A 15,534-nucleotide genomic window follows, 5' to 3' on the forward strand; every position below is an offset into this window, starting at 1 on the left:
CTTGGAATCCAAGTTCATAGCTCATTGAAAATGGCTACAGAGATGATAATATCTGAGGAAGAATGGACAATGAAGAATGGAGGTATCAAAGGAAGTGTACCAGTTCACAGAAATGGAGGGAGTTCGGTTGGAAAAACTTGATAAGATATTTTATTACACCCTCTCAGAAATCCCAATTTGATAGTAACCTCCCTGTTTGCTGGAGAAATTGTGGAAATCAAAATGCAAACCATTATCATACTTTCTGGGAATGCCCCATTATCAAAGACTATTGGAGTGGGATATATGATGCCCTACAAGACATCTTTAAATGTGAAATACCCTTAGAGAGTAAGACCATATATTTTGGGTATATACCTCAAGAATGGTTGAAAAGAGATAAATATTTAATGAATATACTGCTGGTGGCTGGTAAAAAGACCCTCACCAGGAAATGGTTATCACAGGAGAGCCCAACTTTAAATGTATGGATGGAAATTACAATGGACATTTACAGAATGGAGAAGATAACAGCATCTGTTAATCATAAGTTGGAACAATTTGATTCATACTGGGAAAAATGGTTTAACTACATAACACCTCATAGGCCTCACACACAAAAGTCACACAGCAGGCCAGGCAGCATCTCTAGGAAGAGGTGCAGTCGACATTTCAGGCCGAGACCCTTCGTCAGGACTAACTGAAGGAAGAGTTAGTAAGAGATTTGAAAGTGGGAGGGGGAGGGGGAGATCCAAAATGATAGGAGAAGACAGGAGGGGGAGGGATGGAGCCAAGAGCTGGACAGGTGATAGGCAAAAGGGATATGAGAGGATCATGGGCCAGGAGGCCCAGGGAGAAAGAAAAGGGGGAGGGGAGAAAACCCAGAGGATGGGCAAGGGGTATAGTGAGAGAGACAGAGGGAGAAAAAGAAGAGAGAGAAAAAGAAAAAGAAAACTTCATAGGCCTGGTTTTATTCTCACAAGTCAATGAATATGTTGTTAAAATAAAATCACTCCTAACTTGGTACATAGTTTTCTTTTTTTGATTGTTCTTTCTTTCCTCTCCTTTCTATAAGTGTATACCTCAGATAAATATTATGTGGAGATTTGTGACAAATATGACTATATGATATATATGTACAGTATCTGAAATACATCTTATGGAAAGTTTTGTTTGTTGATGAACTTCAATAAAAACTAAATTACAAAAAAAGAGGAAAATGGCTACAGAGGGCTTTAAGTTGGTTAAGAAGGCTATGGAATTCTTGCTTTTATTAGTCGAGGCTTTGAGTTCAAAAGAGAAGATTTGATAAAGGTTTACAAGGCTATGAGAGGCGTGGATAGACTGGACAGAGAGTATCTGTGTTTCCCAGGGTTGAGGTGACTAATACCAGAGGGATGCATTGAAGGTGAGAGGGGGTAGGTTCAAGGGGGATGTGAGGGGTAAGTTTTCACTCAGAGAGTCATGGATGCCTGGGGTGCACTGCCTAGTGTGGTGGTAGAGGCAAATACATCAGAGGCTTTTAAGAGATGCTTGGATAGGCCCGTGGATGTAAGGACGATGGAGGGATATGGACATGGCATAGGTAGGAGGGATTAGTGTTTGGGTGTTGATTTGCTTTTTAGCTGGTTCGGCAGAACATTGTGGGCCGAATGGCCTGTTCCTGTGCTCTACTCTTCTACGTGCTCCAGTTTCCTCCCACCATCCAAAGACGTTCGGATTAATAGGTTACAGACACATGAGGGCCATTGGACAGCGCAGGGTCGTTGGACCAAAAGGGCCTGTTACTGTGTGGTATCTCTAAATTAAATTCATACATTCACCATTGTACAGAGAAATCAGAATAACATTACAGTTACAGAGAAGGTGCAGAGCAGGTAGACGAGGTGCAGAGGTCATGAGGTAGATTGGGAAATCAGGAGTTTATTGTATAAGAGGTCAGAATAGGAGTCTGTTAACAGTGGGGTAGAAGCTGCCCTTGAGCCTGGTGGTACATGCTTTCAGACTTTTGTACAGGTTTCCCCCGCCATCCGAAGGTAGAGCGTTCCTATGAAATGGTTCGTAAGCCAGAATGTGGTAAAGTGAAGAAGCAATTACCATTTATTTATATGGGAAAATTTTGTGAGCGTTCGCAGACCCAAAAATAACCTACCAAATCATGCCAAATAACACATAAAACCTAAAATAACAGTAACATATAGTAAAAGCAGGAATGATATGATAAATACACAGCTTATATAAAGTAGAAATACTTTTCCACAATCATTGCCTGAACTGTTCTCCGTAGCAAAAATCTTACGCAAGCTCCATCGGCAAAAACTCGGCGCAAGCGCTCTCCAGTAACCTTTAAAATATGAAGCTGCCAAATCATACCAAATAACACGTAAAAATACACAGCCGATATAAAGTAGAAATAATGTATGTACAGTGTAGTATCACTTACCGGAATCGGGAAGCACGGAGCACACTGATGATGGTGTGTTAGACTTGTCGGAGTTTGGGTGGTACAGTGGCCCCCACCCTCCAGGCCGCCGACCGATACATTGCCGCGAAGCATGCAGGGGTACAGCAGTAGTCGGGAAGCACACAGCACATCTTTAAGAAAAAAGCCGAAATAAACATGCTAATTAATTAGGTGCCACTCGGCACGTAAATGTCAGCGCAGATCAGTGCCGATTGCATCGTCTTTTTTCTTAAAGATGTACTGTGTGTCTCCCGGCTACTGCTGCATTCTCCGCAAATCAGCCTGGGTGTTGGGGTGGTGGGACACTGGGGTGTCATCTCGTCATCTTCTCCTATGACTGCCCGCCTCGATGTCGAAGGTCGAGGTTCGTCGCCTGCTGTGGCTGATGTGGAAGGCTTGCTTGACTGCTGAGCCTCGCGCATTTTTCTATCACACAGTTCTTTGTAAGGACTCAAACCATCTTGCAAATATCCCCTAAACCTACGTACCCTTTCAAAATTAAAGTCGTACTTTATCATTCCTCATTCGGTTTCGATTGTTATCCTTTCCTCTTCCAACTGCATCAGCTTTTCATCTATCAGTTCTTGGTCATGGGATGCCAAAACCTCTTCAACATCATCTTCGTCAACTTCCACAAGCCAAACTCACTTTGTCCTTACTTCGTTCACCATGATCGAAATGCTTAATTATGTCTAGTTTTACGCTAAGTGTAACACCCTTATGAGCTCTTTTAGGCTTTTCCGATACCTTAGAACTCATCTTGCAAACGGCTGCTCACAGGCACGTGTTTAAGCAATGCCGGCGAGAATGCAGTTCCGAATCCGGGGGAAAGAGGCTGCTCAGGGCACGCGCTGCTTTTTTTTGTAACAGTGAAAACACCTTCTGTTAGCGAAAACAGGGAACTAATGTAGGTTTTTCGTAACAGTGAAGTTTCATAAAGCGAACGTTCAAAAAGCGGGGGACACCTGTATCTTCTGCCCGGTGGGAGGGGGGAGAAGAGGGAATGTCCGGGGTTGGGGGAGTCTTCGATGATGCTGGCTGCTTTGCCAAGGCAGTGAGAAGTGTAGAGAGCCCATGGAGAGGAGACTGGTTTCTGTGATGTGCTGAGCTGTGTCCACAACCCTCTGCAGTTTCTTGCAGCTTCAGGGATAATCAGTTTGCCTGTCCCCTGCCGTTCTTTCAACCACTGCAATCTGGAGAAGGTGCTCCCCTGCTGCTGTTGGGGAAGGGAGGAGGTGCGGGTGTTTAATGTGGCAGTGCGATCACTCGAATCAACTATAATGTTCTTCTCGAGGGATTGTCTGTGGGTGGTCTTCAGGTGGCTGTAGGGGCTGATCCGGGATCCATGCAGTAAGTGGTGACGTGAGTGGAGATGCTGACGTGTTGGCCTTCTCCGGTACGCTAGTGTTAGTGCGTCTGTCCTTCCAGATGATACTCAAAATCTTCCATAAGGCGGTTTGGTGGGATTGTTCCGGGGCTTTCCGTTGTCTACAGAAGGTGTTCCGTGACTGATCTTCATGACTAAGCTGTATCATGTACGTCAGAATCAGAATCAGCTTTAATATCACTGGCATGTGTCATCAAATGTGTTGTTTTGTAGTAGCAATACATTGCAATACACAATAAAAACTATGTTTTATTATTTTATTTAATACATATTAAATAAGTCATGCAAAAAGAGAGCAAAAGAACAGTGATGTGGTGTTCATGGGTTCATCGTCAGAGGGGAAGAAGCTGTCCCTGAAGTACTGAGTGTCTTCAGGCTCCTGTACCTCCTCCCTGATGGTAGCAATGAGAAGAGGGCTTGTCCTGGGTGATGGGAGTCCTTAATGATGGATGCCACCTTTCTGAGTCATCACTGTTTGAATGCTAGGGAGCCTAGTGCGCGTGATGGATCTGGTTGAATTTACAACTTTCTGCAGCGTTTTCCGATCCTGTGCATTGGCCCCTCTGTACCAAACAGTGATGGAACCAGTTAGAATACTCTCCACCGTACACCTGTAGAAATTTGAGTTTTTGGTGACATACCAAATCTCCTCAAACTCCTAATGAATTATAACCACTGGCGTGCTTTCTTCATAACTGCATAAAAATGTTGGGCCCAGGATAGATCCTCGGAGATGTTGATCCCCAGGAATTTGAAACTGCTCACTCTTTTGGCTGCTGATCCCTTGATGAGGACTGGTGTGTGTTCCCTCGATTTCCCCTTCCTGACGTCCACAATCAATTCCTTGGTTTTACTGATGTTGAGTGCACCACTCAACCAGCTGACCTATCTCACTCCTGGACGCCTTATCACCAGCTGTAATTCTGCCAACAGTACTTGTGTCATCAGCAAATTTATAGATGGCGAATGAGCTGTGCCTAGCCGTAGAATTGACTCTAATCTGATCTTTCTGTCACCTGTCTAGTTTACTTTGTGTGAAGAAGCACAAGGCAGAGAGCGGATGCAGTGGTGTTCGAGATAAAACAGCGTTCCGGTCCATCACTGATTTCACAGAAATGCAGCTCCTCAGCGGTAAGGTTGATCTCGTCCAGTCTGATTGAGATTAAAAGTGATGTTATGCTGAAGTTGTATAAAACGTTGGTGAAGCCTAATTTGGAATATAGTGTGAAGTTTTGGTCACCTACCTACAGGAAAGATGTCAATAAGATTGAAAGAATGCAGAGAAAATTTACAAGGATGTGGTGGGGACTTGAGGCCCTCAATTATAGGGAAAGATGGAATAGGTTAGGACTGTATAATTTGGTTAAGTATATGGATGAGAAGGTTATGGAGGGCTTTGGTCTAGATGGGACAAGGCAGAACAATAGTTTGGCACGGACTTGGTTGAATAGGTTAGAACTTTATTCCCTAGAGTGTCGGAGAATGAAGGGAGATTTGACAGAGGTATTACAAAATTATGAGAGATATAGACAAGGTAAATGCAAGCAGGCATTTGAATTGAATTAACTTTATTACTTACATCATATATATGGCGAATAAATTATGTCTCTGTCTAAATGTACAATATGCAATTTATAATAACTTTTAATAAATAGCATGTACAACAGGATAGTCAATATATAGCATAGAAATGCAGTTTGTGTCAGCATGAATTAATCAGTCTGATGGCCTCGTGGAAGAAGCTGTCCCGGAGCCTGTTGGTCCTGGCTTTTATGCTGCGGTACCGTTTCCCGGAAGGTAGCAGCTGGAATAAGCCGTGGTTGGGGTGACTTGGGTCCGTAATGATCTAGTCAGGATGCTCTCAATTGTGCCCCTATAGAAAGTTCTTAGGATTTGGGGGTCTATACCAAACTTCTTCAACCATCCGAGGTGAAAGAGGAGCTGTTGTACACAGCTGGTATGTACAGACCACGTGAGATCCTCGGTGATGTTTATGCAGAGGAATTTAAAGCTGTTTACCCTCTCAGCCCCAGATCCATTGATGTCAATAAGGGTTAGCCCATTTCCATTCCTCCTGTAATCCACAACCAGCTCCTTTGTTTTTGCGACATTGAGGGAGAGGTTGTTTTCTTGACACCACTGTGTCAGGGTCATGACTTCTCTGTAGGCTGTCTCATTATTATTTGGGTTTCCACTAAGGTCAGGTGAGGCAAGAGGTCATGGGTGAAGGGTGAAAGGTGAAATATTTAAGGAGAACGTGAGGAGGAACTTCTTCACTCAGAGGGTGGTGAGAGTGTGGGCCGAGCTGCCAGTGGAAGCGATGGATGTCGGTTTGCTTTCAATATTTAAGAGAAATTTGGATGGGTAAATGGAGAGCTGTGGTCCAGATGGGACAAGGCAGAATAACAGTTCGAAGCTTCATTTATTATCAAAGCACGTATCCACATAGAACTCTGAAATTCGTTATGGAGGGGTGATGGGACTAGGCAGAATGATAGTTCTGCACAGACTAGAAGGGCCGAAGGGCCTGTTTCTGTGCTGTGGTGTTCTATGATTCGTGTTCTGTGGAAAGTCTTGAGAACCCTCACTCGACCCCTGGGTAATGTTGGTGAGCTTAGATTACAGGTTTCTGGAAGACGTCGGGAGACTGGCGGACAGCACACATCGAGACACCTTTGTTAACCGACCAACATCCACTAGAGCTGTAAGTTGTTAGTTGTGGTGTCACGGGGCATGGAATCTGTGCCATGCGATGCCAGCCCTCAACCCCTCGCTCTCACACTGAGGGCAGCGTACCGCAGCTCATTCACCCACTGACCGGCACGTCTTTGGGATGTGGGAGGGAGCTGGAGTGCCGGGGGGGGGGGGGGGTATCCCACACAGTTATGGGAGAACACGCAAACCCCACACAGACAGCGTGGAGGTCAAGATCGAACCCGGGTCTCTAGACCTCAGAGTCATGGAAAAGTACAGCACAGGAACAGGCCCTTCAGCCCATCTAGTCCATGCTGAACCATTTAAACTGCCTACCTGCACCCAGACCAGAGCCCTCCATGCCACTACCGTCCGTGTACCTATCCACACTTACCTTAAACATTGAAACCGAGTTTGCATGCACTACGCGTGCTGGCAGCTCGTTCCACACTTTCACAACCCTCTGGGTGAAGAAGTTTCCCATCATGTTGCCCTTAAATATTTCACCTTTTACCCTTAACCTATGACTTGTAGTTGTAGTCTCGCCCAAACTCAGTGGGAAAAGCCTGCTTGCATTTACTCTGTCTATAACACTCATAATTTTGTATACCACTATCAAATCTATTCAACCCTTTCCTGTAACACGTGTCCTCAAGTCCTATCAATGTCCTTGTAAATTTTCCCTGTATTCTTTCAATCCTACTAATATTTTTCCTGTACGTAGGTAACCAGAACTGCACACAATACTCCAATTTAGTCCTCAGCAGCGTCTTAAAGCACAGAACATAGAACACTGAACACTTAAGTATGGTACAGGCCCTTTTTCCCATTATGTTGTTCCAACTTTTTAACCTGCTCTAAGATCAATCTAATCCTTCCCTTCTATATAGCCCTCCCATTCTCTATCATCCATGTGCCTTTCTAAGAGTCTCTTAAATGCCCCTAGTATAACTGCCTCTACCACCACCCCTGGCAAGGAGCTCTACGCAATCACCACTCCGTGTTTATATTTAAAAGAACCCTGCCTCTGACATCCCCACAATACTTGCCTCCAGTCATCTTAAAATTATGCCTTCATACAATGCTTTCAACATTTGCATCATCTAAACCTTTATTTTCATTGTAATATTCAAGATGGTTGTCAATACCTTCGCATTTTTCGTAGTTCTTAACTTGTTGAGGTAGTGAAAACATTTCAGTTTCTGGTGGTTTCTGAATTCCAAACATTCAGGCTTGGAACCGCAGTGAGCTTAACAGCTTAGAATTGTCTCGCTGCTTATTTCTCACCAACTATCAGTGACAGAGATCACTGCTTTTTGAACACAGTCACAAGCCACTGGCACTATTTTAAAAACTGTTCACTCTAAGCACGTTGTTGTGTCTACTGACCACACAAGTTCACGCAGCTGACGCTAGTTAGAAACTGTTCGATAACAGTCTCCTGTCCCAATTAAGCAGCACAGTGTCCTCAATAAACAAAGGGAATTACGGCTATTTTCTCGACTAGTTTTTGTTCTTTAAGAGTTGTCCCAAATAAGTGGCTGTCTGATTAGCCAGAATCCACTCTCTACAAAAGAAATTAAACGAGAAATGCAAAAAGAGCAAAATAAATATACATTAGAGAAGCTGGCATTCATATAGCATGCAAATAATTTTTTAAGAATCTTGCATGAGGACTCCCAGGTTCTTTTGCATGCCCGTTTTCTCCAGAGGTAAAGTGATTTTGCCAAATCCAACAAACAAATACAAGCTTAAGTTTATTGTCCTCTGACTGAACAAATATCCAAGCAAACGAAATAACATGCCTCCCGACCCAGTGCATCCACAAAACGCACACAGAACACTAAGCAAAATATTACCATAAATAAGTTAAGATAAATTAAAACTGCACAGCACAGGTAAACAGTAAATAACTTGCTGTCCTAGTGACAAGACCTTGGTGGTGGCAGGGTGTTCGTGAGTCTCACGTTCTGAGGGAAGAAGCTGTTACCCAGTCTGGCAGTCCTAGTCCCGGTGCTCCTATATCTATATAAAATAAATGTATTTCATTTTAAAGTATAACCCTTTAGTGAAGCTGCTTTGATGAATGAATAGCAACACACAGCAAAGTTGCTGGTGAACACAGCAGGCCAGGCAGCATCTCTAGGAAGAGGTACAGTCGACGTTTCGGGCCAGGACCCTTTGTCAGGATTAACGTCGACTGTACCTCTTCCTAGAAATGCTGCCTGGCCTGCTGCATTCACCAGCAACTTTGATGTGTGTTGCTTGAACTTCCAGCATCTGCAGAATTCCTCGTGTTTACGTTGGTGAATGAATGCTGTGTCTGTTTTTGTTACTTGTAGCTGAACTTCATGAAGAACCGTGCTCGAAAGTGCGGCGTCAACCTGAGGCTTTTACCCATTGGCTTCACCAAACGAAGGGAGAATTCAACGTTTTACCACAAGAAGTGAGTAGACAGAGCGCACATACGATGGTTACAGTCGGGAGCCTGATGTGGAGGGCATGCACCAACCAGTACAGGGCAGAGGGGCCAAATAGCCTGCAAGTGGTGTTGAGCAATTAGCAACACGCTCAGCTCCTTAAGGGAAATCAGAACGCCTGCCATTGTGCGCTCTGTGCTCGCATGCAGGACGCTGCTGGACAGCTGTTTTTATTTATCAAGGCTGGTCGATGATTTAAATGTCACACCGGCGACATGGATCAACACATCAGTTCCTCAACCCCAGAGTCCAAAAAAATTAGCGTTCACATTCTATTCAGGAAACCTAGGATGACACAGCAGTGCGATACTGAGGGAGGGGACGGGACTGAGAAAGGCTCGCTCTGTCAGAGCGCTCTCTCCTTAAGTTGGAAGTTTGCTGCAAAGTCGCCAAAGAACAGTTTTGGAGACAACCAGAAGGCTTTGGGAGTGTGTCACCACCCCTTTTTTCCCAACCTGTCCTGTCTCGTCTCTGAACTGTTTGTTTTGGACTGTTTCTTTCTGGTCCCCTAATCTGAGGAAAGACATCCTTGCCATGGAGGGAGTACAAAGAAGGTTCACCAGATTGATTCCTGGGATGGCAGGACTTTCATATGATGAAAGACTGGATCAACTAGGCTTATACTCATTGGAATTTAGAGGATTGAGGGGGAATCTTATTGAAACGTATAAAATCCTAAAGGGATTGGACAGGCTAGATGCAGGAAGATTGTTCCTGATGTTGGGGAAGTCCAGAATGAGGGGTCACAGTTTGAGGTTAAAGGGGAAGCCTTTTAGGACCGAGATGAGGAAAAACTTCTTCACACAGAGAGTGGTGAATCTGTGGAATCCTCTGCCGCAGGAAACAGTTGAGGCCAGTTCATTGGCTATATTTAAGAGGGCGTTAGATATGGCCCTCGTGGCTACGGGGATCAGGGGGTATGGAGAGAAGGCAGGTACAGGGTTCTGAGTTGGATGATCAGCCATGATCATACTGAATGGTGGTGCAGGCTCGAAGGGCCGAATGGCCTGCTCCTGCACCTATTTTTTTCTATGTTTGCTGGTGTTCCGCTGGGTGTAGACTGTGTCATTTCCTAGCGGTCGTGTTGAACTTTTGAATTCAAACTACGTCATGGCAGGTTTCAGCTGTAAGATGTTCTCGCCAAGGTCGTATGCGGAGGCTGCGGGTCGGGAGGTGTAGCTCACAAAGCGGACCGCCCATTCAAATTACTGACTTTAAAGAACACTGTACAGTATACTGCGCCTAATTCGGTCGGTAGGATTGTCGCCGTAAAAGCCGTGACGGAGACTTCTGGAAACTGTGAGGGCATTGTTGTGTCAGCGGCTTTGAATGGGAAAACTGTTTTCTATTTGAAGTCACCGAGGAGTGTGTTTTTGGCCCTGAGTCGGGGGTGGGTTTACCAGCAGGTGCAGACGGTGATGGGCCCCGTGCAGGTGGTAACACTCTCTGACGTCCACCCCCATATTGCTGACAAGGCCCTCTTTCAGTATTTGCACTCCACAGGCGAGGTGCGATTGAAAATAACCCCAGTACAGTACAGGGCACCTCCCCGGGGTTATGAGACCTATTCTTATTTCAGCGCTGCCTACATACAGCTGGACTGGGGTGGGGACGCCGAGGGGCAGCTTCAGGTTTATTTTGAAGGGCATTACCATACCATCCTGTGGGCTGTGCGTCACCCAAGGTGCCATGCCTGTAAGGAGTTTGGGCAGATTTGGAAGAATTTTCCGAACCGTCAGGCGGCCAACTCTGCCTCGGAGGCACAGGGGTGATAGCGCTGGGCCTTCCTATGCTGACTCCCCTCCGGCTGTCCCTCCTCCCCTGTTACCCCCCCACCCCCCCCCCCCCAGTGCCACTGGCTGTGGAAGTCGTGGTTGGACACGTAGCGGGTGATGGTGAGGGGTGGGTACAGGTGGCGGGCAGGAAGACGAGAAAGAAGAGAAAGCATCTGAAGGCTTCTCCCCCGGAGAAGGAGCAGGTAGTGCTGGAGGCTGAGGATGCCTCTGTGATGGAGGTCAGGGTGCCTCTGCATATCTGCGGCCTGAAACGGTGGAGGGACGAGACTGAGGATCAGGAACCTCGGGGAGGATTTACCCCCAGTTAGGGCCGTATGTGCAGATTATATTCCCTCCGAGCTGGAGGATAGCTCTGTCGTTCGGGGACCCTCTGCTGGGGAGACATCTCCTAAACACACATCCCCCGGGCTGGTGAGCAACATCACTTTAGAGGGGCCGTGTGAGGAGGTGGTCGTGGCCTTGTATGAGACCGTGCACGGGGCGTGTATTCCCTGAGGAGGGGCAAAGCGCTGTAGAACAGGGGTCGCCTGTGGGTACCGGGTCACCACGGGGATTGGTTTCCCAGATTGTTGCCTCATTTGAGGCTAAGTGTCCTATTGAGGGGGGTTTAGTCCACGAGGGGAACTGGAGTGACCCTGGATCGCCATTCCTCGCAGCTAATCTGACGGAGTGTGTCCCCAGGGATGAGCATGTTGGGGACTCTCCTCGTGCTGTTTTTGGGGAGGGTGACAAGGGTGTGGAGATGGGTACTACCCAGCAAACTTGTGTCCGGAATGGGGGAGGAATTCTGCATCCAGAGGTGGTGGGGCCTCCCTGTGTCACTGGTCCTGGGGATGGGGTAGAGCCTGTCATCAGGTCTCCCGTTCGGGTGAGGAGTGAGGTGTGAGGTGGTCATGTCGGATGCAGACAATGACTGCAGTGAATTCTGCATCTCGAGGTGGTGGGGCCTCCCTCTGTCACTGGTCCTGGGGATGGGGTAGAGCTCGTGTTCGAATCTCCCATCAGGGCCACAGTGAGGAGTGAGGTGGTCACGTCAGGTGCAGACAATGACTGCAGTGAATTCTGCATCTCGAGGTGGTGGGGCCTCCCTCTGTCACTGGTCCTGGGGATGGGGTAGAGCTCGTAGTCAGGTCTCCTGTTCAGATGAGGAGTGACGTGGTCACATTAGGTGTAGACGATGACTACTTGGAGGGTGATGAGATCATTGGACCCGGTGTGGAGGAAGAGAGGGACTCTTATGAAGCCAAGATGGTGACTTCCTTGACCCCAGCACCAAGTCACAGCCCGTCTCTCTGGAGGGGATCCAGCAGTTTGTAAGGGACTACTGGAGGAAACCTTTCAAGGCCCATTTGGCCACCGATCGCCATGGGTCTGGGGGGTGTCGTTCAGTTTATCTACACGATCCTCCAAAAGAAGGGGTGGGGAGCTGAGGTGACCCGTGAGGAGAGGCGGCAATTTAAGAGACTCCTGGAGTTCCTGGAGAAGAGTTGTAGGGTGAAGACGGGAGAGGGCTCGAAGGAGAGCTCTGTTGCTGTTCCCAGCAGCTCTGGTGAGGGGTCTCAATAAGCTGCGCCATCAAGCTGAGTGTTGTGACCCTTAATGTAAATGGCGACAGGGGGCTCCACAGATTCCATCATCTCTTTGTCCTCTGGGACAGGGGATAAGCGGTGAACTTCCTGCAGAAAACCCACGCCGTTCTAGGAGATGATTCCACGAGTCACCTCAGCTCTACCTCCAGTGGGGGGGGGTGGCCATCCTGTTGGCCCCTTTCTTCCAAGCAGAGATATTGCAGGTTCAGGAACTCGTGCCAGGCTGTGTGCTTCACCTCGCCGTGAGACAAGATGGCTTGCCAATGCATTTCGTAAATGTGTACGCCCCTGAGCCCAGCCCAATGCAGGAGCGCCTGGTCCGAGAGGTGTCAGCATTGCTGGGGTCCATAGATCGTACCAAGGGCTTTATCCTGGGGGTGATTTCAATTGCGCCCTCGAGGAGAGGGATCACACTGGCCCCCAGAGTGGTCGAGCATCGGTGAGGGAGTTCCGGGGGTCGGTCGTGTCCTCGGTCGATATCTGATGCAGCCTTCCCCCTGACCTCTGTGCTTCCTGAAGGAGATACAGAGGGGGTGGGGGCTCACAGGTCGGCCAACTCAACACCTCTATGGTGTCGGCTGCCTCCATAAGGCAGTTTGCCTGCTCGGGCCACCACCGGGTGTGGACAGAGCTGAATGCACTTTCGTGTGGGGTCCATGTACTGGCATTTCGACGACCGGCTGCTGCAGGACGGCTGGTTCCGGGATTCGTTCCGGCTGTTCTGAGGGTCCTGGCGGCAGGAGCAGGGGCATCTGAGGCTCTGGTGGGATGTGGGTATGGCTGACATCCGACTGTTCTGCCAGGACTATGCTCGCGGACCGACTGAGCGGATGTCCAGGATCATTCGGCTCGAGAAGGAGCTGGTGGACTTGGAGTCCCGGCTAGGGCTGACCGATGGGGACCAGCCCCTCTGGGATGAGCACCGGAGGTAGAAGGAGGCGCTGAGGCACCTACAGCTTGCGAGGTCCCGAGGTGCTTACGTGAGGTCGCGGTTCTTGATGCTGCAGGATCTGGACCTCACCTCACCCTTCTTCTGCTCTCTGTCGAAGGGGAGGGGTGTCCACAGGCAGCTTGTGGAGTCACTGGTAGAGCATGGTTCCACCGTCACGATTCGCCCGAATTGTTGTGGAAATGCATCCCTTTTATGAGGCTGTCTTCTCACCGGACCCGTGCAGTGAGGATGAGCAGAGGACTGCCGAGGGTCGGCCCTGGGGGTGCTGAGTGTCTCGGTGCTGTCTCTGGTGGAGCTGACCAGTGCCCTGAGGCAGCTGTAGAGAAGCAAATCTCCAGCACTGGGAGGGTCGACTGATGAATTTCTCTGGGCCGTCTGGGACATCCTGTGGGCTGATTATGCAGAGGTACGTCATCCATCGTCTCTCGGTCCTCGGGGAACAGAGATGCGTGCTGAGCTTCCTGCAGGAATCACACACCTTTCCGGGAGATGAATCCATCTGGCTCCTGGATTGGTGTGGGAGGGTCTAGATGAGCCACCCCAGCTCCAGTTTGAGCAGGGTGGCGATATTGTTGGCGTAGTGTTACACTTGGTTACCGTGTACGCCCCTGAGCCCGGCCCGATGCAGGCGTGCTTGTGTGAGATGCCTGTGCTGCTGGCTCCATTGACAGAGGCAAGTGCGTCGGCCTCGGGAGGGATTTTAACTACCCTCGAGGAGAGAGATGGCTCTGGTCCTCAGAGCAGTCAAGTGTCACTGCAGCTGTTGAGTGAGCTAGTTGGATCCTTTGATTTGATTTGATTTGATTTGGAGGAGGAGGTTCGTGACTCAACAGACTGAACTCTTCCGGAGCGCAGGTCTCCTGTGGGTCAGTGGCCCGTGCTATTCTAGAACCACCGCCTGTGCCCACCGCTCTGGTGGGACGTGGGCAAAGCTCACATTCAACTTTTTTTTTTGTTTTTTTTTTGCAAGGAATACGCCAAAGATCAAATAAGAAGCAAGTGTCCCAGATCGAGCGGGTTGAGAAAGAGCTGCTTGATCTGGAGTATCGGATGACCCCCATCCACGGGGCCCCGCTCCTTCGGCAGAGGTACAGGGGAAGAGGGAAGCACTGAGGGACCTGTGGCTCGAGGGGTTCCGAGGTACTTTACAAAGGTCAGAGATCGAGCTGTTGCAAGATCTGGGCCGTGCCTCACCTTTCTTTTACTACTCTCTGGATGTGTGGAGGGTTTGTGGAGCTGCTGGTAGAAGATGGCTCCTCCCTCACTGATCCGGTGAGAACTGTAAAACAAAAAATTCACTTACTTTATGTAACTGTTATCAGATCCAGCAAGTGAGTAGGAGCACTGTGGGAGGACCTGCCACAGGTCAACCCGGAGTCTGCCCAGCAACTGGACTCTCCCCTGTCACTGCAGGAACTGATTGGTGCCTCCAACCAGCTATGCGAAGGCAGGTCCCTGGGGTTGGACGGGCTGACTGTGGAATTCCTCAGAGCCTTCTGGGACACACTGGGTGCTGATTACAACAGGATCCTGGGTGAAAGTTTGGCGATAGGTGAAATGCTCCTCATTTGGCGTAAGGTGGTCGTGGTCCTGATGCTGAAGAAGGGAGATCTTTGCCACCTGAAGAATTGGCACCCAATGTCCCCCTTGTGCACAGGATATAAGATCTTTGCCCGGGTAATGACCAGTCACCTGGACTCCATACTGTCCCAAATGATCCACCCAGTCCAGTTCTGCATGGTCCCAGTCCAGTCCATTGAGGACAAAGTCCACCTTGTCCAGGACCTGATCCACCTGTCTCATGAGTCTGGCCTGTCGGTCACTATTCTCTCTCTCGATCAGGAGAAGACGATGGATCATGACTACCTCCTCGGGACTCTGCACGCGTTCAGACTCTGACCACATTTTGCTGCCTGTGTCCATCTGCCGTATGCTGTTGTGGAGTTCCTGATAAAGGTCAATGGATCATTGGCAGCACCATTTTGCTTTGGGGGGGGGGAAACGGCTCCCAACGTCGGGGCAAGTGTACTCTGTCTGCATAGAGCCTTTTCTGTGCTTTCTTCGGAAGCGGTCGACAGTTTGGCTCTGCGCAAGCTGGAGATGAAGGTAATCCTTTAGGCCTATGCCAAGAATGTCCTCCTTGATCACCGACCCTGTTGGCCTACAGAGGATGCAAGACTGCCAGTGGGTCTT

General features: G+C 48.6%; 1 protein-coding gene across 1 annotated transcript in view; it reads left to right on the top strand.

Annotated features, from left to right (window-relative positions):
- znhit6 (zinc finger HIT-type containing 6) overlaps positions 1-15,534 on the top strand; it is a 71,075-nt gene that overhangs the window by 15,626 nt on the left and 39,915 nt on the right. Inside the window, exons 3-5 of the mRNA XM_072273272.1 lie at positions 4,855-4,961; positions 6,449-6,534; positions 8,867-8,970. Coding sequence (XP_072129373.1) covers positions 4,855-4,961; positions 6,449-6,534; positions 8,867-8,970 — 297 coding nt within the window. The remainder of the gene's footprint in view (positions 1-4,854; positions 4,962-6,448; positions 6,535-8,866; positions 8,971-15,534) is intronic.

Source organism: Mobula birostris, chromosome 12 (assembly GCF_030028105.1).
Source record: "Mobula birostris isolate sMobBir1 chromosome 12, sMobBir1.hap1, whole genome shotgun sequence".
Lineage (NCBI taxonomy): Eukaryota > Metazoa > Chordata > Chondrichthyes > Myliobatiformes > Myliobatidae > Mobula > Mobula birostris.